Here is a 22409-nt window from a genome sequence, read left to right as displayed (position 1 = left end):
ATTACATTTTTTATTTTTATTAAGCAGTGCCACGTGGCGCAATCCTATTGGTGCGTACCGGTTCGATTAAAATGGAAAACGTTATCTAATCTTGATCGTTGATCAAGATCCAACGGCTCGGGAGCATCGGGCTCACCTCCGGGAAACCCTAGGTTTTCGGCGAGGTCGTCTGGCAGCGGCGCGGTGCGGGCGGGCGGCAGGCGGGGTCTCGGGGGTCGCCGGAGCTCGGGAAGGCGACGGGCGAGGGCGGCGCAGCGAGGCGGTTCCGATGACGGCGACGAAATCCTCCGGGAGCGCACGGGGCGATGCCTAGGACGACAAAGAGGCGGCGGCCGGCGGTGAGCTTCGGTCGAACGGCAACAGCATCCTGCGGTGTCCCAAAAGCAAAACGAGTCGCGTCAAAATGTGTGCATGGGCAAGGGGAAAAGATAAGGGCAAAAAACGGCGGAGCTTACCCTTAGGTTTGCCGGCGGTGACCAAAACCAGCGGCGGTGGCCGGCGAACTCCGGCGAGAAATCGGGCGGCGTGGGCGCGAGGAATCTGGGAGGCAAGAGAGGGAAGAGGTTCCGGGGCGCGCTGGCTTTATAGGGACGCGGCCGGCGCACTTCAGGAAGGTCGGGAACGGCGGGCGCGGGAACGGCGGGCGCGGGGACTGCGACGGCGCGGCGATCACGCGCGTGACCGGCGGCACTTTCCTTCGGGGAAGACGCAGCTGACAGGGGGGCCCCACCTGTCAGCGGCTGCGGGCGCGCGCGTGGCTGGCCGGGCCGGCTCGGTCCGGTTCGGGCGCGCGGAACTGGGCCGGTTCGGCCCATTTGGCCGGGCCGGGCCGGTTTTCTCCCTTTTTTCCCTTTTAGCCTTTTTTTCCCTTTTTCTCATTTCTTTGATATCTTTTGATTTTGAACTCCAAATTGGTCCAAATAAATTCCAGAAAATTTGTAAAATCATATTCTATCATGATTCAACATTTGGGAGTAATTTCCCCTCAAAATAAAATATATAAAAATACATTTGCCCTATAAATGCCTTTAGGGCTATATAACTATTTAAATAAAATAGTTTTTCAACTCCAAAAATTATCCAAAAATTATGGGATAGCTTATATATGCAATAAACCCCCTTTATAAATAAACCCTGTTGGTTTGAAGATCCAAAGCTCAAATGGGTGTAAACCCTAGGGTTTAAATTGAAATAAAAACTTTTAAAGCCTTTAGAGATTCAAATTTGAATTCAAATATGCAATTGTGGCATGATGCTTATGGATGCAATGCACATGTAAGAATTTGATATTTTGGGATGTTACAGTAAGTGGGCCGGCCCGGTACGGGTCGGTCCGCCCCCCCCCCTTTTTTTTCCCTTGTCAAGTTCTATTTTCTGTTTTTGAATACGACATTTGATTCAAAGCCCAAACCAAACCAAATAAAATGCAACAAAATTTGTACAACCGTATCTTCATATGATTCAACCTTTGGGACAAGAATTACCTCAAAATAAAATATTTAAAATTACTTTTGCCTATAATCTTGCCTTTAGGGCTTTATAGCTAATAAAATATTTTAGATTTTCAAATCCATTTCAGATACCGAGATATGGGGTAGCATTATCATTGCATTAAACCCCTTTTTATGCCAAAACCCTCATGGGTTAAAATGCAATTAACAAAAGAAGGGTGAAAAGCCAGATTCAAATAAAAGCACTTTTGTTAATGGGTTTTTCTGAGTTAACCTTTAGGGTTTTAAATGTGGTTAAATGAAAAGGTTATATGATGCTTATGAAATGCAATGCATATGAAAATTTGGGATGTTACAGACCTAACCCCCTTAAGATGAATCTTGTCCTCGAGATTCCTGCTGGTTAGCAAATAGGTGCGGGTGGTCTTCTTGAAGATCTTGTTCGCGCTCCCACGTAGCTTCTTCTTCGGTGTGGTGATTCCATTGTACCTTGCAGAATTTGATGGTCTTGGTACAAGTATTTCTCTCTGCGGTATCCAAGATCCTGATCGGCTTCTCTTCATAAGTGAGGTCGCTTTGTATCTTGACTTCTTCAAGTGAAACTGTATCCCTCAATGGTGTATCGGCTATTTCTGGATGACAGTTCTTCAGTTGCGATACATGGAACACGTTGTGGACACTGGTCAACACTTCAGGTAATTCTAACTTGTAAGCTACCTCTCCTTGGCGTGCTAAAATCTTGTAAGGTCCAATGAAGCGCGGTGCTAAGTTTCCTTTAATCCCAAATCTCTTAACTCCGCGTATCGGAGAAACTCTGAGATACGATCTGTCACCAATCTCATAGGTGACTTCTCTACGCTTGAAATCTGCATAACTCTTCTGCCTGGATTGAGCTATCTTGAGTCTGTCTCGAATCAGTTTGACCTTCTCTTCGGCATCTTTTATCATGTCGGGACCGAATAAGCTACGGTCTCCTACTCCATCCCATAAAAGAGGTGTCCTGCATCTCTTGCCATACAAAGCTTCGAAAGGTGCCATTCCAATGCTTGATTGAAAACTGTTGTTGTATGAGAACTTTGCATATGGTAGATTCTCATCCCAGCTAGAACCATAATCTAGAGCACAAGCTCTTAACATGTCCTCGAGGATTTGGTTCACTCTTTCGGTTTGTCCATCCGTCTGTGGATGGAACGCTGTGCTAAACTCCAATCTTGTGCCTAGAGACTCATGTAGTTGTCTCCAAAATCTAGAAGTAAACTGAGTACCTCTATCAGAAACGATCTCTTTAGGAACTCCATGTAGGCACACAATTCTAAACATGTAGCGTTTGGCCAACTGAGCACTTGTATAAGTGGTCTTCACAGGTATGAAATGGGCAACCTTGGTCAAACGATCGACTACTACCCATATCAAGTCATAACCAGATCTTGTCCTTGGCAAGCCAGTTATAAAATCCATGCCTACTTTATCCCATTTCCAGACTAGCACTGGCAACGGTCGTAGTAGTCCAGCTGGTTTCTGATGTTCCGCCTTTACTCTGTTACATACATCACACAAAGCAATATATTCTGCGATGTCCCGCTTCAATCCTGTCCACCAAAATCTTTCTTTCAAGTCCACGTACATCTTTGTGTTCCCGGGGTGAATAGAGTATGGTGAATCGTGAGCCTCTTGAAGTATTAGCTTTCTGATCTCAGGGTCCTGTGGTACACAAATACGTTTCTCAAACCATATGGTTCCTTGGTCATCCACAATGAATCCTTTCGCTTTTCCGGCAACCATATTATCCTTTATCTTTTTAATTTCTGAGTCGCCTTTCTGGGCTTCTCTAATTCTGTCAAGCAAGGTGGGTTGTACTTCCAGGTTGGCCAGATAACCTTCCGGGACTATCTCTAATCTGAGGTCTTTGAATTGCTCACACAATTCAGAGGGTAAATCTCCAGCTGTAAGTCCATTGACATAGCCCTTGCGGCTTAAAGCGTCGGCTACTACGTTAGCCTTGCCTGGGTGGTTTTGCAGATTTAAATTATAATTCTTGATTAACTCTAACCATCTCCTTTGTCTCAAGTTCAACTCCTTCTGCGTGAATACATACTTCAAGCTCTTGTGATCGGTGAATAATTCACAATGCTTTCCCATGAGATAGTGCCTCCAAGTCTTGAGTGCGTGCACTACAGATGCTATTTCCAAATCATGAGTGGGATAATTTCCTTTGTGACTCTTAAGTTGTGGTGAGTCGTATGCCACAACTCTTCCTTCTTGCATCAAAACACAGCCCAATCCTAGACGCGAGACGTCACAATACACTTGGAAATCTTCTAGCAAGTTGGGTAAAACAAGGATGGAGGCAGATACTAATCTCTTCTTCAATTATTGAAAACTTTCTTCACACTTATCGGTCCATTCAAATTTCTTCTCTTTCTTCAAAAGTTCAGCCATGGGTTTTGCTATCTTGGAGAAATTTTCAATGAACCTCCTGTAGTATCCAGCAAGTCCTAAGAAGTTGCGAACATCACCGATGTTCTAAGGGGCTTCCCATTTTGTTACCGCTGCTACTTTAGCTGGGTCAACAGCAACTCCGTCTCCTGACACTATGTGTCCCAAGAAACCTACTTCGGACAACCAAAATTCATACTTGCTGAATTTGGCATAAAGCTTGTGTTCTCTAAGTTTTTTCATAATCAGATGCAAATGTTCTTCATGTTCTTCTTTGCTCTTCGAGTAAATCAAATTGTCGTCGATGAACACTACGACAAATTTGTCCAAATATTCCATGAATACCTTATTCATCATATTCATGAAGTATGCCGGTGCATTGGTCAATCCAAATGGCATCACTGTATACTCATACAGGCCATATCTAGTGGTAAAGGCTATCTTGGGTATATCCGCTTCTTGGATCTTTAACTGAAAATAACCCGATCGAAGATCAATCTTTGAGATTATAGGTAAGGGGTATTTGTTCTTTATCGTCACCTCATTTAGTGAACGATAATCTATGCACATCCGTTGGATCTTCTCCTTCTTTTCTACAAATAGAACAGGTGCTCCCCAGGGTGATGAACTAGGGCGAATAAAGCTTTTAGACAACTGTTATGCGAGTTGCTTCTTCAATTCCTTTAACTCATCCACAGCCATCTTATACGGTCTCTTGGCTATAGGTCCACTTCCAGGCAATAACTCGATAAGGAACTCCACATCACGGTCAGGTGGCATGCCTGGTAATTCCTCTGGAAACACATCCAGATATTCTTTCACTATCGGCACATCCTCTAGGCTAACCCCCTTAAGAGAATTTACCTTGGGTCTCTTAAGTTCATAGGTTGACTGGAAGCGAATTCGCTTCTTTTCTAGGGTGGTGAGTGTAATTGTCCTCCTGACACAATCTATGAGTTTACTTAGCTAACCAATCCATTCCTAGAATTACATCCAAGCCTTTCGATCCTAACACTATCAGGTCTGTGGGGAAGCTGTGTTTTCCAATGTCTAGTGCCAGCAGTCGGCATTCATAAACCGCTATCATCTCTCCCCCAGGTGACTTCACCTTCATAGGGTTCACTAAGGTACTAGTTGGTAACCCATTTCTATGCACAAATCTCCTTGAGATGAAAGAATGCGATGCACCAGTGTCAAACAGTATGAGTGCTTCAAAAGTATTAAGACGGAAGGTGCCAATTACGATACCTTGCTCCTCCGTGATTTCCTCCACGTTGACGTGGTTCACCTTGCCCTTCTGAAACGGGTTGGGCTTGTTTCCTGCCTCGTTGAACTTTTCGGGGCAGTCATTGGAGTAGTGTCCCATCTTGTGACACTTGAAGCATTCCATCTGGCTCAGGTCCCTGTTGGTGTTGCGATTCTATCCTGGGTTGCCTCCATTGCTTCGGCCATTGCCATTCTCATTGTTGTTCCTCTAATGTGAGTGCTGGTGCTGGTGATGCTGGTGGTGCCTGTTGCCATTGTTTTCCTGGTGGTTGTGTCCTTGTCCTCCATGGCGATGGTGATGTCCACTTCCTCCATGGTGATTCTGGTTGTGGTTCCCATGCTTGACCATTGATGAGCTGCCACTGTTGGAGATATGCCCTAGAGGCAATCATGTGATGATGTTATTTCCTATGTATTCATGAGTTATTGTTATTGTCCTTGAACATCACCACTGATATGTATCAATAAATACGTGATTTGTTTGTGAGACTATGTATTCTATGATGATTGTTCTAATGGTCCCTGGTCATTGAGGTTATGCGGGACACATAACCTAGACTAGCAATGTGAATCAGTATGATGACTATGTTTCACAAGTCATAGGGCAAGGTGCTGCCGACTGATAGCATGGACTCGACAATGAGATTGTTGAGTCGGACAGACCCGCATTGAGACACAACGAGATGATTGTCATTTGTTAGTCTCAATTACGATGTATATGCCAGTCCTAGACCTGAGGTCATCGCATGAGCTTGGGATGTGAATCGGCCTACTTAGGAGTTGCCAAACGCTACTCCGTAACTGGATGGTTATAAAGGTAGCTTTCGGGTTTGCTTAGAAGCATGCTGCGAGTCATGGTTGATCAAGATGGGATTTGCCCCTCCTGTTCGGAGAGATATCTCTGGGCCCTCTCGAGTGATCAGATTCGGAAAGCATGGCCATGCGACTTGGGTTAAGTGTTAACCCATTTGGCAATCTGTATCACAGGAACGAAAAGAGAGTCGAGCTATCCACAAGGATGACAAGTACTCGCCTTGAGCTCGACACACATATCGTGAGGCAAAAGGAATGTTGCATATGACACATTGTATGGTTCGTCAATATACCTTATGGTTACTCGGGACTTTGATATGGACATGCTAACCATGGATACGACCATTAGAACCCTAATTGTTGGTGTCTCTAATAATTATAATCAGGTGAATTCAATTACAAAATGTTTTCAATATGTTACTTGCAAAGAGGCGGAGCTACTATCTTGTGTAATCTTATTATGTAGACATCTTATTGAACTTTACAAGTCCAAAGTGAAGATGAAGTGTTATAGCCTGCAAAGGGAGATTCAAAGTGAAGCCTATCAAGTCTACTTTCCAACAAATCAAACGGCACATGATTCGGAGCTTGCTAGAGAAAGATATCACAAATTAAAGTTGAATCCGATTCGGGTCCGAGCTGTCAGGAGACCTGAATTTGTTTTAATCACCCAGGCCGCATCCGGAGTCCAAATCAAGCAAACAAGTAGTTCTTGGAAAGGTCTTGTAATTACCTTTCCAACGGATCTGGCCCCATCAAGAGATTCGACTCGTGCTAACTGTGGCAGACAAAACAAGCTGACGGATCTGTTTTTCTGTTTCCTAAAGAGTTGTAGTTTGTTAGGAAACTTAGAGATAGAGTTGGATTTCGGACTCCTTATTCAAGGTGGACAAAAATATCTCTCCCTCCTCCTTTATATACCCCATGAGCCCCCCTAAGGAGCCTTGGGTTTTGATTAGATAAAGTTTAGCCATCTTTGCTACTTTCATGTAATCGCGTGTGTCGGTTAGACCACCTGTTTTACCGTCGTCAAGACTCCAACTTATCGTCTCGTTGAGACATTGGTTTGATATAGTATACTCGCAATTTTAGATTGCATCCACTATTTATCTTGTTCTTCCTTGTTCTTCGATTGCTTGCAGGAACAAAGACCTTCGTGGTCAGGTTGATCGTGCCCCCGCGTGATCAATAACCCTCTGGAGTTGGTGTATCGATTGCTAAGGCGCTGCCTCCTAGGCCGTAGTCGGATCGTCAACGTCACCTCCTACCCAAATCAAGAGTTATCAATCTCATCGAAAGATCGGGCCACCCGCACTCATATCAGACTTGGCACGTGCTGCTAGGCGCCGCTACCAACTATCGACTTGAGTCGGTGCCGGTGGACGAGTAAGGTGTTACTCGGGCCCGCAGTCCGAGCCCGATTGACCGCGGACCTGAAGGGTCACACGCTTAAGGGGTGGGAACCGAGTTGGATCGGATCCAACTCGTATCGGGCTTAGACTCCTAACGGGCCTCAAGTGTTGAGCCCACTAGGGATGTCTATATAAGTGGAGGAGACCAACCCGTCTAGGGTTACACCAGTCTAGACGCGAGTTAGACTCGGCCGTCACACCTCCACGCCCAAAGCCTTGCGATCGGATCTAGCAGTCCGCCGCACGGAGTTCCTCCCTGTACGTGTGGATATCTCGGAGGCGCTACACCTGCGGCGCTTGGACGAACTGTTCGTGGGATCGGCGAGGAGGAGCAGGCTGTTCGACTACTCGGCATCGACGCGCTACATCGACTCTATTTCCGCTACGGGTCTGCGCGTCTAGTGGTAATCTCGTGATCCATTATCTACAACATTGATCCGGGCGGAAGCGGTAGAAATTTTTATTTTGTGCTAGCGTAGCATACCGCGTTCCCCAACAGCCACTACCCTCATAAGAGGTGCACGGATTCTGGTGTGAACCAATGTGGTTGCTTCCATGGTGAGGCCTCTTCCTGCGGTTCTCCATCTGATTCTGCTTATTCTCTAGGATGATAGCCTTGTCCATCAGAGACTGGTAAGTAGGTATGTAGACAACAGCCAACTGAACAGCAAGCTCGTTGTTCAATCCATCCAAAAACCTCTCACGACGCTTGGCGTCAGTGTTGACGTCATCAGGAGCGTAGCGAGACAGCTTGTTGAATGTCTCGATGTATTCAGACACCGTGCGGTTCCCTTGCCTCAGCTTGTGGAACTCTCTCTTCTTCAGGCTCAGCACACCCGCAGAGATGTGGGCGGTGCGGAAAGCATCCTGAAACATCTCTCATGTGACCTCGTCCATGGGGGTGGTGATTTGATAAGTCTCCCACCAGGCTGAGGCGGATCCTTCGAGTAAGTGAGCGGCAAAGCTCACTTTTTCCGCCTCAGTGCAGCCCACAGTTACTAGGCACTTGTTCACAGAGCGAAGCCAATCATCAGCCACTGTTGATTCAGAAGAGCTAGTGAAGGTAGGTGGGCGCAACCTCAAAAAACGGGTTAACATGTCGACTTGAGGTGGTGGGTTGTGGTGTTGGTTGTTGTTGTTGTTGTTGTTGTTGTTGTTGTTGTGATTGTTGTTCATCTGTTGGGTGAGTGCTTGTAGGATCTGAGTCTGGGCTGCTAACAGTTGTTGCATAGTGGTGGCATTGTTGTCTTGCCCCTCATTGTTGTTGGCAGCATTACTGCGAGGTTCACGTCTCGGCGGCATCTGTTTTGGGACAGCATAGATGAGGATAACAGATAGACAGGATCTAAGGGAAAACTAAGCCCCACAATACAAACATATAAATAACAATCATATAAAGCAAGCATATCACAAGCATAGAAATTTAAACACAAACGAGTAACACAACCACTAAGCATTAATATCCAAAAGCAAGTAGTTCACGAGGCATTCAAGCCTAAGATGTAAGCAAATAGTTGCAAGCAAACAAACACATGAATTTCTACATTGCCATACCACAAAGACGGCATGGTCAATGGCTATCACGAATAACGAATATAATAAGATAGATAGTTTGGCGGGCTCCGAACTGAGTCTAAGGAAGGGCGACGAAGTTGGTGGCTCCGGCGGTCCTCGCCCTGGAACGGGTGTTGGTGGCGGGAGTGTCCTTCTCCTGTGCCTCCTGAGGCTCCTCCTCCTATGGCTCCATCTCCTCATCCTGAGGGGGTGGCGGAGCCGGTGCTAGTGCAGGTGCAGGTGCAGGGGCTACGGCGTCGACTTGAGCTTGGAGCTGATCGAAGTTGAGCTGCAGAAGGTCCTTCTCGTACAGGATCTGCTCCATGAATTCGTGCATGTTCAGGATGGCGGTCCCCCTGCGAGTCAACTCAGTCATCTGCTGCGCCAGCTGTCCCTTGAGTACTCCCACCTGTTCCTCGGCGATGTCCGCTCAGGTCATCTCATTATAGAGGCACTTTCCCATATCCAACGTGTTCTGCTCCAATGCCTCAAACTGGACATCCTCCATGTGTGGGTCTTCTCCTCGGGCGTTCGGACCCGCGGAATCCCCGCCAACCACTCGCCTCCCGAAGCTACGAAAGACGGAGTCCTGTGGCAGGTCGTCATGGTACGCCTTGCATACACGCGCTATCGCGTGCTGCATAGCGAACTGCAGTCCCAGCATGAAGTCGGGGTAGCGCACGGAGTAGATGATGTCGGGCGTCATTGGAACAATCGCCCGTCCCTTGATCTCGGTCTCAATCTCCCAGCGGGGTGCTCCTCCCTGAGATCCCGCTGGCTCGGCGTCCTCGGAAGCAAGGTGCTGCCAGGTGCAGCGTCGTGCACAACACCGCCAACTGCCTTCCGAAGGGGATGTCATCCTCGGTCGTTGGGTAGTGGACGTGAGTGAAGGGAGGTTCGTCGCCAAAGTTTGGTGGGTTGTTCATCTACAAGATTTTTTTGTGGAAGGAGAGAATCAGTCATATGCTCAATTAGATAAATGCATAAAGGTAACAATGACAAGGTGGTGTGTATGTTATGCAAACATGACGAATAAATGCAACGGTGGAAACATGACAGTGTAGTCTGAGATTGATATAAATGCATATAAAACCTGAAAATGCATATGAAGGGATAATATTGCAAGTGTAGTAGGAAGTAAAACACATGTAGTATGTATGTACTGAACAATGATATGATCTGCAAGTGTAGATGAATATGAATGAAATTCAATATGCAAACTCAAAGTGGTATGAAATGCATAGAAGAATACTAAGGCTTCTTTTGGTCTAGTCCATGCTAGGGTCACACTCCTACAGGCAACACAATGCTCTGATACCATCTGAAGCGACTGCCCCCGTACAAGGGTTCGATCTCTATGCTTTTAGTGCTAGTCCCTGAATCGACTCACTAGCACACACAGTTTCAAGATGTAATATCATAGAACAATGGTCTCAAGTATTACAACGCAATATCCAGAATTTAAGAATACTTACAAACTGGCATAACCACTTGGGTTAGCTCGAATTAAAACAAAAGTTCAATAGCGGAAAGCGAAAGATACAAGGGCTACATCAACACCACGGTGAGAGCATGTTGGAATGTAGGCCCGTAACCCCAAGGCAAATACGTACACTCACTCTTCGTCAGAGCTTCCTGTATCATCAAAAATGCAGCCACTAGGGTCAATACATTGAATGTATTGGCAAGAACACTAGTTGTTATATCGGAACCTACCAAGTACATGCATAATCTGGCAAGGTGGAGTTCAGGCTATTTGCATAAAAGCATCTTTGTTTCATCCTATCATTTTAAGCAAAATAGTTTTATCACTGTTGGACATGGGGTAGACACACCCATGCTCCTATTAAACTAAGGACACCGGATAGACATCAACGAGTGCTCCTATCCCAAGTTCAAACCATCAAGTTTTATTATGAAGTTGGAATGAGTGAGACTATCCTTACAGCTCCACTATCGAGTTGTTCATAATTCTCCATGACCAGGGACACGGCTAAGTACCTAGTTTGACACTCTCGAGAGGTTGTACACATTTCCCACAAGAAACCGACGTGTTAATCCATTGCTATCCTCATGGTAGAGTAGCAACGGCATCGACTACAAAACTTTCAGAAGTCATTCCTTAGACCACGGAAGAATCACGCTCCCCCTACACATGCTACCTCAGTACAATTCTCCGGACCTGGGTTCAAACAACTTACTCAATCCCGCAGAACCCATTTAGCATGTGGTTGTACTGAAGCTACTAAATAGAAAACTAGTCCAGTCTCTAGATACCCCGGGTGGCATTCCACATTTGCGACGCAAGCGCTCCTGAATCCACGGAGAGACGACTCATAGAAATGGTCCCATAGAAATGAACCTGACGTCGCATAACATCTAAAACCTCAAAGCCGTCCACCAAGAATGGTTCATTAATTTAATTGTTTGTCATATTCTAATAAAACATTTCATTTCTCCATAAACATAACATTATAATGATGTAATGATTCCCCCACGATACTATCATAGTTTAGCAGTCAACTACAATCGATGGCAAATTGGTAGCATGGCAAGGGTAAAACTATACTAGATCGTGGGGGCGCGGCTCGGGTTCATGGCCCGGAAAATCGGCTTGGGGGTTGGAGGTTAGGGACGGGCCTGACATGCGGGACCGCATGAACTGTGGGTGCGCAGCTCAGCGCGTGCGCGGAGATGGGCCGCACGGCTCGGTAAGTGGGTCGGCCCGGTACGGGTCGGTCCAGTTTCCCCTTTTTTTTTCCTTTTTCAATTTCTATTTTCTGTTTTTGAATACAACATTTGATTCAGAGCCCAAACCAAACCAAATAAAATGCAACAAAATTTGTACAATTGTATCTTCATATGATTCAACCTCTGGGACAAGAATTCCCTCAAAATAAAATATTTAAAATTACTTTTGCCTAGAATCTTGCCTTTAGGGCTTTATAGCTAATAAAATATTTTAGAGTTTCAAATCCAATTCAAATACCGAGATATGGGGTAGCATTATCATTGCATTAAACCCCTTTTTATGCCAAAACCCTCATGGGTTAAAATGCAATTATCAAAAGAAGGGTGAAAAACCAGATTCAAATAAAAGCACTTTTGTTAATGGGTTTTTCTGAGTTAACCTTGAGGGTTTCAAATGTGATTAAATGCAAAGGTTATATGATGCTTATGAAATGCAATGCATATGAAGGGTTTTGAAAATTTGAGATGTTACATACCTTGTCTTACGGCGTGACGGTAAAGTTTGCCATCCGCACAAAACTAAAGCTGCCACCCTCGCAGATTAAAGTTGTCAACTCCACAAAACTAAAGTTGTCACCTCACGGAATTAAACGTTTGCTTACTAGTTTTCTGGCGCGACAGAACAAAGTTGAAACCCGCACAAAACTAAAGTTGCCATCCTCACGGACCAAAGTTGCCACCCTACAGAACTAAAGTTGTCACGCCACATACCTAAACTTATCACTCCTACAAGACACGTGGCACGATTTCAGGCACAATCTTTTCAATCGGATGGTCAACAGATCGTTCGCTCCGAGAGACTAAAAAGCGAATGTTCGCTCAATATTACTTCCGAAGCAAATATGCTACCGTTAGAATGCTCCATGATTGATATGTAGTTAAGTGGAACTGGCCTGCTGCGATATCGATACATTCTATAGAAGCCGATCAAACATTTCTCTGCTGCTTTTCCTCGACCCAAGGGTGAGAGGCCCTGGATCGAAAGAGCAGGCTATATTTAGATTTTCGATAAAAAATTTACTGCTACCTAACGCTGAGCTTAATCAAATTTAGGAATTAGTACTCCCATGGGAACCTTTTGTTTTAGTTTACGCTGAAAATGGATTCTTTTAATTAATTTGGGTCTAGTGTTAACTGCTAATCTCCCATGTGAACTGGTTCGCTTGTGTTACAGTCATTTAAGGCTGTAACCAAACACAGCTTATGTGCCCGAGGAAACAACATGCTAGTGAAAACAAAAGGAAAACGCAACATAAGTTCATCATAGGCAGCAGGCAGCGCACTCAAAAGTCATTTTCAACAACTAATAACAACAGATACCAGCAAAGACTATACTACCACAACGTCTGATCAGAGGCAGAAGTAGTACGCCTCGGTGAAACTAATCAAAGGTAAGGTGAAACACCACTTACACCAGGAGCAAACAAACCCTGGGCAAGTAGCTGGACTACCGAAAGATGGACCTCATATACTTTGCTCCTCGCTACAAACAACATTACATTATATTACTAGACAATGGATCAGAAAATATCCGTTCTTATCTAATATTAATACTCCATATCAAGTCAAAAGATCACGGTGTACTTGGAGCCAAATCAGTCCCAGAAATGTGCGAGGATGCGTCTTCCTTAGCAGCTGTGGCTCCATTCCCTGGAGAAGACACTGCCTTTGTGGCATCTCTCTTGCTGTCCTTGCCTCCAGATCTGCTCCCATTCTGTTGGCCGCTGACTGATAGTCTTCTATTCGGAGGAGTGCCATTTATGGAGGTGCCATTGGATTTTGCGCCAGGCAACTTCTTTGCAGTGACCGGTCTGTTAGGGCTGACTCGTGATCCAAATGGCCCTTCATGATCAGTATTAAGTTTCTGCTCAACATAGCGTTTTTGTTCCTGCGATGTGAACGCACCAACCAATATAGAAAATAAACATTAGGTTATCCCCTTAATATTATGGAAGTAGCAGTTGAAAACATATGCCATATATAAAAATAATCTAGCCCTAGGCATCCGTGATGAATCAAGAAGTGTTTGTGTTTCCATGTTTCATTTTTTCCTAGCTATGATTAGGCATGAGTATGACCACACCGTCCTAATGAACTGAAATCCAAGGGTACAAACTGAACAACTGATGGCAGATCATAAAATGAGGGAGTGCATTTCTATGACCCAAATGCTAATTGCGAAACGTATTCAGCAAATCTAAATACTGAACATACAAGAGGGGACTTAATACAATTCAAATGACAATGCAAGGGCATTCTGTAGTCAGGGAACCATTGGCTTCCAAATTTAAAGAGCAAGTAGAACTTACACGCATTCTTTTCTTGTCTTCTTCTCTTTCCTCCCTAAGCATAACATACTCATCTAACATAGCTAGAAGAGGTACACCATCATACATAAAGGACAAACCACGACTCTCTTCCCATGCCCTGGTCTTGGCCACCAGAGTTTCAACAAGTGCTAGAATGAAAGCAATCATTCCGTTAGTGCCGTAAGCTAAGAATAGAAATATAGAATAAAGCATATGAGCAGTAATAAGTAACCATACTCCATATATTTACTTAGAAATAACCAGTATAGCTTACAAATAAGCCCAATGAACATAAGTAGATGTCCAAGGCATGAAATTGTTCCTGGTAAAAATAAGGCATAGAAATGTTTGCAGCGGATGTATATTGTTGTATTTCACACACCTGGGATCTTGCTGACAAGTATACGAGCTTTTTCTGCACGTTTGAGATTCAGATGAGCACCTCGGCTTGAGTTATATCTGTTGTCATCCTGCAGAAGGATTTTTTTTTAAAAATGTGTATGAGAAGCTACTCCCAAAACCAGGTAGAATTGATTTCTAAAATAAATTATTAAGTATTAACATACCCTTTTCAAAGCAAAAAAAAGTATTAACATACCCGGTTATAATCTTCAAGCCAGCTTTCTTCTTCACATGCTGACATCCATTTTTCAACTTTATCTAGTATGTCTTTTCTACTCAATGCTTCTTCCTTTGCTTTTGCTATTTGACCTTCCATATCCGCAATGAGTTCTGTTGGTTCTATGTTCCCTGCCTCGATAAGCGCCAATAATTTCAAATGGGCAGCTGCTGTGTCTATTACTATGTGAGCACCAGCATAGATGTCTTCCAACTCAGTTTGCTTCTTGAAAGCAATTTCTTTCATCTTGCTGTATTTTAACTGGTCTAGCCTTTGGACCTCTATCTCAGCCTGAATTGGAAGAAAAGGTCAAAAATAGAGCAGAAACAAACTAATAATGCAAAGAAATAATCCTACCAAATAATTTGCAACATCATTGCACCTGTTCAATTAAATCAAGGGCAAGGGCTCCAGAAGCAGTGACTTCATCTACAGATGCTGATCTGTTGCAGGTGACATGATCAAACATGTTTCTTTCTTGCAGGGGAGCATCCATGAGATCCCAAAGATCATAGAGTTGACCAGCAAGCTCTTGAAGCTGAGAATAGGAAATAGTCAACAATGAGATTGCTCATTTAATAGGGTATGTGCTTCAGAATTTCAGAAAGGATTAAGAAATGTGCTATTACCTTGCATAGCCTCAATTTCTTATCTTCATTCAGTGTGGCTACTGTCTTGTCAAGCTTTGACAATGTATCGTTGCTGATGCTCTTGCAATTATCAGCAATGGAGTCATCTAGACTGGGATGAACTTCAGTCACTGTGTTGAGAAAATCCATCCCCAAGACAGTGCAGAGATCATGTACTATGCTTACATACTCAAGAACCTTCTCCAGCCTATTGCTCTGCAAACAAATTTTCAAGTGGGCGGACATCTTGTTAGCCATGGGGAACCAATGATGAAGCAAAAGTCAAGCTTCATAAACAATATGAAGAGACGCCCAGAAGGATGGAAAGTTCTCTTCCATTATCTAAAACACAAAATTAAGTGCGAGATGGGGTAAATACCTTCTCTTTCTCGAGTTCCTGGAGTTGAGACCGGAAATCTTCAAGCCTCTCAAGTGTCAAATCGTCCTCATTGACCTGTGGCGTTGCCAACTGCTCACCGACCTCTGTTGTGCCAGCAATCTCACCGCATATTTGATCAATTTGTGACTGTACACTAACAAATTCCCGTACTCTCTCATTTTTCTTCTTATTCAACTGCTCAAGTGTTGGTGCTATAGCAGCCAGCTGTTGCTTGATTGTCCCCGATGTTTTCTCAGGCTGCATGTATTCATAATTCTCAATTTACTTCCAATGTTTACACAAATACTGATTCTACATAAAAATTCTGAATGAGGTATCATCTGACTTTTTTTTCTCGAAAAGATCATCTGACTGAGCTAGAACAATCAAATCTCATGCACGTCAAGAGGAGAAGAATGTGGTGAGAATTGCTAATTCAGAAAAAAACTACAAAAGTTGGTACTCTAGTCCGACGGAGTATGCACAACATTGCTACGTGAAAATCAACCAACAATCATTAGGCACGGTGATAATTGACTTACAGTTCTTGTTATAGCTTTCTCCCCAAGAGCAGAAAGAAGCCTAGCAAGCTCAATCTTCGAGTCATCTAGGGCCTGGATAAGGAGATCCCTAGAGTTGGTGGCCTGATCAACTTTCCTCTTGTAAACATCCAGGCACTCCTGGTCCAGCTGGTACAGGACCTTGTCGCGGTCCTCGTCGCTCTCACCAACTTCATCCCATACAAACTATAGCCAAAGGATTTTAAGATAAGAAGCATATCCCCATGAACTACAGAAGCCGAGGTGAAAACCGAAAACAACTTCGTTGCAGTTTGCCAGTTTACAAAGCATAGGTAACAGCCGCATACCTGCAGTTTCTGCAGCAAAGATCCACACGTAATGTCACCAGCCATTACGGAACAGAGTAACCTGTAAGGCAGCGACACTTGAGAAAAGTTCGTGCTTATATAACTACAACTCGTAACACAAAATGCACTACTCAACCTGACGGCATGAATGCTTAATCAAACCAAATGCTAGTACACCCCAACAATAAACTGTCAATTCGGCCAACACCGCTAGCATTATATCTTGCATGCACCGCAAATAAGGCACGACAAGGCCGAAGTTGATGACCCCTTTGACATATTAGTAGAAATAAAACCTATCTCCATACTGGCCCTACTGAACTACAACACCTCATCATTGCCACCAATAATTGCATTTAAACACCTAAACTTTAGGGGATCCCAGTGACAGGAGCTGAGAAGATTTAAACTTAAACCCAGCAATGGCATCCCCAAACCCCTAAATCTAACACCAAAACTCGTAACTCCGCCAGTAGTTGACCGGCCACATCTGACCAAGAACTCGAGTTCATCCAGAAGATGACGGGCGGAGGACCCAGTAGGGCAAGGTAGGGCGGGCGCCCTACCTTGATTTTTGCCTCAGTTACGAATTGGGGAAGCTTATGAAACGGGGATCTAAAGGGCGGAATCCGTTCGTGGTGTGATGGGAGGAGAAACGGTCGGGAGCGAGAGAATCGAAGGGGAGATCAACCTGCGGTGGAGGCGCTCGAGCGAGGAGGAAGACGAAGGGGGCTCGGGCGCTCGGCAGCGGGATGAGTGGCGGCGCTCGCGCGAGGAGGAAGAAGATCCACGGAGAGGGGGTATAGCTGGCAAGAAGAGGCGAAGACTGGACACGGGCGAGTGAGCTGAGACTGGACTTCGCTGCTGCCGCCTGCCGGAAGACGGGGCAGCCCAATTAATTGTGGTAGGTGGGGGAGGTCGCGCCGCTGGATGCGATCGGTCGGGGTATCGGACGGCCAGGATCGGCCGTAACGCTGCAGGGTGTTTTCTTTTTACCGCCGGTGTCGGTGAAAATGGTACGGCGAGAATAATATAGCGGCGGGCCCACGTGGTGCAGGAACTACGGGAAGGACGGACTCGACGGACTCGGGAGCTGTAAAATTCCGGGCGTTAAATTTTGTGTTCCGTGCCCTCGGGCCATGTTATTAACCAACAGTTGGCAGAGCGTTGGCCGGTCAAACTTCCTCTTCCATCTGAGCTTGTGTAAATTGTTCGGATTTGCTCTGATTATGCAATTTTAGGGTATCTTTCAATGAAATCCTCAAACTCTTTTTATTCGGCTATACATGGTCGTCTATGTGCGCAAAAAAAACCTGAGGACATTTTTTTCTCCAAATTTGGAAAGAGAATAAAGCTGTCCATTTTCCGTTTGACCCACCCATCCAAAACTCATGAGGAGGATAAACGATTGCTCCATTGGACAACATGATATTTTGTCCACTCCCGTTTGTCTAAAAAACCCTCTAAATGGACAATGGGAAAAATCCTCCAAGGGCGAGATGCACTCAAGAATCCCCTGACCACACGTACCTGGATATAGATACTCAGTATTAGTGAATTGGATATTTGGTGGATATACTTGCAAATATGATATTGCTAATATCCGGAGGATGTGTATGATCCGGCATTTTTGTGAATTATTAGATGTTTTCAATTAGGGTTGTTGAGAAAATCGGTCGAGCACCAAATGCCCTACATGCGGAGCTGTTGAGTAGTAAAATTATTTATGAAAAAAATATGTAGTAGAAATAAATTGTTATATGAAAGACTGACTAACATCAATGAATTTTATTACATTCGGTAATAAAAATGAATTATATTACATAAGTAGGAATATAGCATATAGATATGACAGATTTGATTTAGAAGCAAATCAAAGTACTTGTGCTAAGTTGTATTTTCTAAAACCAATAGTGGCCTTTATCGTAATACACTTGATAACATCAGGATATACCAAGTTGTATTTGTAAGTGTTTTCTCCTAGTGCATGAATGTTAAAGTATAACCTATTTGATGCTCTATGAGTGTCGTGTCTAAAATAGCAATAATAAGTTTGTGAGAGAACTTAAATAAATTTTGTGTTCTTTTGTTTTGCAGGATTTTTGTGTGAACGATGATATTTAGCATAAGAGAGTTATTTTTTTGCCATAAACAATGTCACGGAAAAATAACTGTGACGAGACAAGCGTCTGGCTTCTGTTCAACCGTTTGTGTTCAATTATTTTGGTCGGTCTTAATCCGTAAACATGACTTTTTCCACCGTCTTCCTGTTGTCCCTGGAGATGGAGTACTAGTTAGGATCGTGGTCCAAAGGACGTGTCGGCACCCAACGAGTTAGCCAAAATTGTTGAAGTCGCCCGATCCGTTTAAAGCCGCTGCTCATCCGCATCGGTGCAAATTTAAAAATTGCAGTACAGCAACAGCAGCACTCCACCACAAGGAAAGGAAAGCAATCGGCCGATCAGATCGGTAGGCTTTTAGTAGCACGAGATCAATATATATAGCGGCGCGCGGCCCTTCGTGTTTGAGCCACCCCGCTCTTTATTCTTTTGGCAGTAGTACTAGTAGATCGAAAGGCGCAGTCTCCGGCCAGCAATTGGCCCCTTAATCTAAGCCCCGAGGAGGTTAGCCGTCCATGACTGCACCGAGATGAGTTTCTTTTCTTTTGCAGCCGTCCGCACCGCTCTCTCGCAGCACCTGCGGGCCGCAGCTTCCAACCCCCATTTTCACCGTTGGTTGCTTGACCCGCCTCATCATTCACCCGTCCGCTGGACCGAGACTGTTGAGGGCGAGCGAGAGAACAGGGAGTGCGTGGGCACAAGTCCGCTTTTGTCCTTTTGCATGGTGGACGGATATGTTGAGGGCCCCGCTTGTGGGGGAGAAACGAGAACGGGGGCACATGGCCGGTCCACGTGCTGCTCAAGATCTCTCTGCTCGGTGCTCGCCACCCCAATCATGCGCGGCCGTGCCCGTCACGCCGTCCCGCGGTCGCGCTCCCACAAGCCAAGCGCAGGGGCACGGCACGTTCGCGTTGTTGACGGGAAAAGACAGTCGGGTGCGCGCCCCTGGTTTTACAGCTTTCGGGAGAACGTGGCCGGCCCGGGTCGAAGGTGCGGTGGTGTCTCTGCACTGCGGCCATGCACGCTCCTCTCCATCGGCTGGCTGACGACGGCGGCGGGGTGTGCCTTTGCTTGGATCGTGGGTTTGGTTTCTGCAAATGTACGGCGGCCCTCTTTTCGTCGTGGAAAAATGAAACGAAAGGAGATGTTGCTGGCTGTCATCTGCAGCAGTAGCAGTACACGGCGCACGTAATTTATTCCTTTGCGCCGTGCAGCTCGCAGCTTGCCTCCACCGGTCATGGACCTCGTGGCTTTGCGCAGGTTACCCAGTGCTACATGCACCTACATTCCTAGAACCTAAAAAATGCTCCTCGTATCGGGAAACAAACTTTGGTCCAAAATAATACTCCTTTCAAAAATAGACTCATCCAAAGGCGCGTGGATGCCTAGCCTACCGTAGTTAATTAATATCCTTTCAAAATTCCTCAATCAGTACAATTTAGGTTTATTTCCTATAATTGACTCGAACAGTTTTCTAACTATTCGTGTAGACGATAACGTGTAGTGTAATGTAAAGCATCACCTTAAAACATTTCTTAATTCTATGGTCCCCAGCCTCTCTCGTTCGATTTTTTTTTAAAATTTCAAAGGATTCTTCCTAATCATTTGTCTCGCGGGGTTTGAAACCATATGAAAATTTCTCCTATAAACTATTCCATCCGATCCATTACTAAATCGCCTACGCTTATTATGGATCGGAGGGAGTACTTCATATGCAAGTTGATATGCAGGATTGGATCCATTGATTCATCTCTGCGAGCAATATTTACTTTTGCATATAAGAACATACGAACCCCTCCTCCCCAGCACCCGATCCGAAAAATCCGTGACCTCATCCCTTGCCGCCGTCGGCTCTCACCGTCGGGCAAAGCCCGTCCGGCGCCGGTGGCGGCAGGGCCTTGTGCGTGTTGCGGTTTTGTGGCAGCGATGAGGCCTAGGGCTTGGGGGCGGAGGTTCTTGGCGGTGGCGGAAAGGCTTCGCCGCGTCTGCGGAGTCGACGACGACTGTGCGGCGGCGCGGGTCAGGCACGGGCGGCGGATCCCTCGCGGCGTCGGTGGCCTGTCCTCGCTGCGTTTCACGAACGCCTGCCCATCTGCATCCTTGGAGCCGGCGGGCCTGGCCCTGCCCGGTTGTGGCATTCCCTGATGTTGCGGCTGCGACAGTCCCAGATCTGTCAATCAGGCGACGGCTTTCAAGATGGCGGTGTGGTTTCGAGGGAAACACTTGGTCGGCTTGCCCGACCACGACGACAGTGACATTTTTTAAACGTCTCCCCCCTTCCATGAGGCGTTGTCGAGGTGCTCCCGCACCATCCTCGTTCTAGGTTCCCGGGTGAAAATCCAAAGTCCTCGGACTGGACGGCGGCGAAGATTGCGTCGTCGTTCTCCCCCTTGGGGACGCCGTTGGGGGAACGCTAGATCTGCGGGTGAGGTGATCTTTATCGGTGGCCGAGCATTTGTCGGTATGGCTCTGGTTCTTGTCGTTGTTGCCAGGCTTGGCAGTTACAATGTATCGCTCTTTGTCGTGAAGATGGGTTCGTGGAAGACGACGGCGAGATGATTCGGAGGCGTGCGCATTCCGCACATGCTGGGAATTAGCTTGTCCGGTTGTGCCTTCCTGACCTCCGGATTTTGATGATGTGTGATGGTGTGTGATAGCCTCGAGGGTGTCCCGATCTTTCGATGAGATACCTAATTATCGATTTGGTAGGAGATGACGTTGACGATCCGACTACAACCTAGGAGGCAGCGCCTTAGCGATCGATACACCAACTCCAGAAGGTTATTGATCCCACGGGGGCACGATCAACCTGACCACGAAGTGTTGGGTTCGTTGCATAGGAAACAAAAATTTTCCTACGAGAAGTGCGGAAGAAAACCCAAGAATATATATACTAGATGTATGCAACGAGAGGGATCATGAACACCATACCCTCGTAGACCGCTAAGCGTTACGATCACGAGATCGTTGTTGGTGTAATGGAACTTTCAATGAGATTAATCTCAGTGCCAAACGGACAACACCTCCTTGGTATCCACACGTTCAGCTTCACGTCGTCTCTTCCTTTCCTTGATCCAGCAAGCGAGAGGGAGAGGTAGATGAGATCCCGGCAGCACGACGGCGTGGTGACTATGGTGAATATCCCCACGGGCAGGGCTACGCCGTGCACGTGAGAAGAGGAGGAGAGGAGGGCTCAGGGGAGAGAGATCCAACTGAAGGCTTGGTGTATCCTCCCCCTTGCCACCCCCCCTCTATTTATATAGGGGTAGGGGAGGGGGTGGCCGGCCAGATCTGCCCCCCTTTCCAAAAGGGGGCTGGCGGCTAGGGGAGGGAAACCCTAATAGGGTTTCCTCCCCCCCCCAAGTTACCCTTTAGCCCTAGGGTGGGCTGGCCGCATGGGCCTTGTGGGGGGCAGCCCCCTGGCCCATTAAGGCCAGGGTACTCCCTCACAAGCCCATGTAGCCCAGGGATAGGTGGGCCTCAAGGTGGAAACCTCCGGATCCCTCCGGAACCTTCTAGAAGCTTCCCGGTCAAAACCGGAAAATATTCCGAACTTTCCGGAACCTGAAAACAACTTTCCATATATAAATGTTTATCTCCGGAACATTCCGGAGCTCCTCGTTACGTCTAGGATCCCATCCAAGACTCCGAATCATAATTCGATATCATCATCATTTATCTCATCTAACCCAAGCAACATGAAACGTTAAGTGTGTGACCCTATGGGTTCGAGAACATGTGGACATGATCAAATATCAATAACCAATAGCGGGACCTGGATGTCCATAATGGTTCCCACATA

The 22409-nt window shown here is 45.9% G+C and overlaps 1 protein-coding gene across 1 annotated transcript; it reads right to left on the bottom strand.

Annotated features, from left to right (window-relative positions):
- Positions 1-12920: 12920 nt before the first annotated feature.
- Positions 12921-17368, bottom strand: LOC100842316 (65-kDa microtubule-associated protein 1). Its single transcript, XM_003563866.4, has 10 exons — positions 17179-17368; positions 16488-16548; positions 16162-16365; positions 15620-15877; positions 15241-15456; positions 14994-15149; positions 14591-14902; positions 14375-14462; positions 13993-14141; positions 12921-13571 (listed from the first exon to the last, which is right to left on the bottom strand). The coding sequence occupies exons 2-10, from the start codon at positions 16530-16532 to the stop codon at positions 13257-13259; spliced, it is 1743 nt and encodes a 580-aa protein (XP_003563914.1). The 5' UTR covers positions 16533-16548; positions 17179-17368; the 3' UTR covers positions 12921-13256.
- Between the last annotated feature and the right edge of the window lie 5041 nt (positions 17369-22409).

This window comes from Brachypodium distachyon, chromosome 1 (genome assembly GCF_000005505.3).
Source record: "Brachypodium distachyon strain Bd21 chromosome 1, Brachypodium_distachyon_v3.0, whole genome shotgun sequence".
Lineage (NCBI taxonomy): Eukaryota > Viridiplantae > Streptophyta > Magnoliopsida > Poales > Poaceae > Brachypodium > Brachypodium distachyon.
This window is presented reverse-complemented; position numbering and strand designations above follow the sequence as displayed.

What these genes read in the sequence shown, in the direction of transcription:
- LOC100842316 (XM_003563866.4), bottom strand. Translation starts at nt 16,532, where the DNA reads ATGGCTGGTGACATTACGTGTGGATCTTTGCTGCAGAAACTGCAG. An exon ending in AGAAAGCTATAACAAGAACT is followed by an intron (nt 15,878 to 16,161) that starts GTAAGTCAATTA and finishes GAATACATGCAG; the next exon opens with CCTGAGAAAACATCGGGGAC. An exon ending in AGGAACTCGAGAAAGAGAAG is followed by an intron (nt 15,457 to 15,619) that starts GTATTTACCCCA and finishes ATTTGTTTGCAG; the next exon opens with AGCAATAGGCTGGAGAAGGT.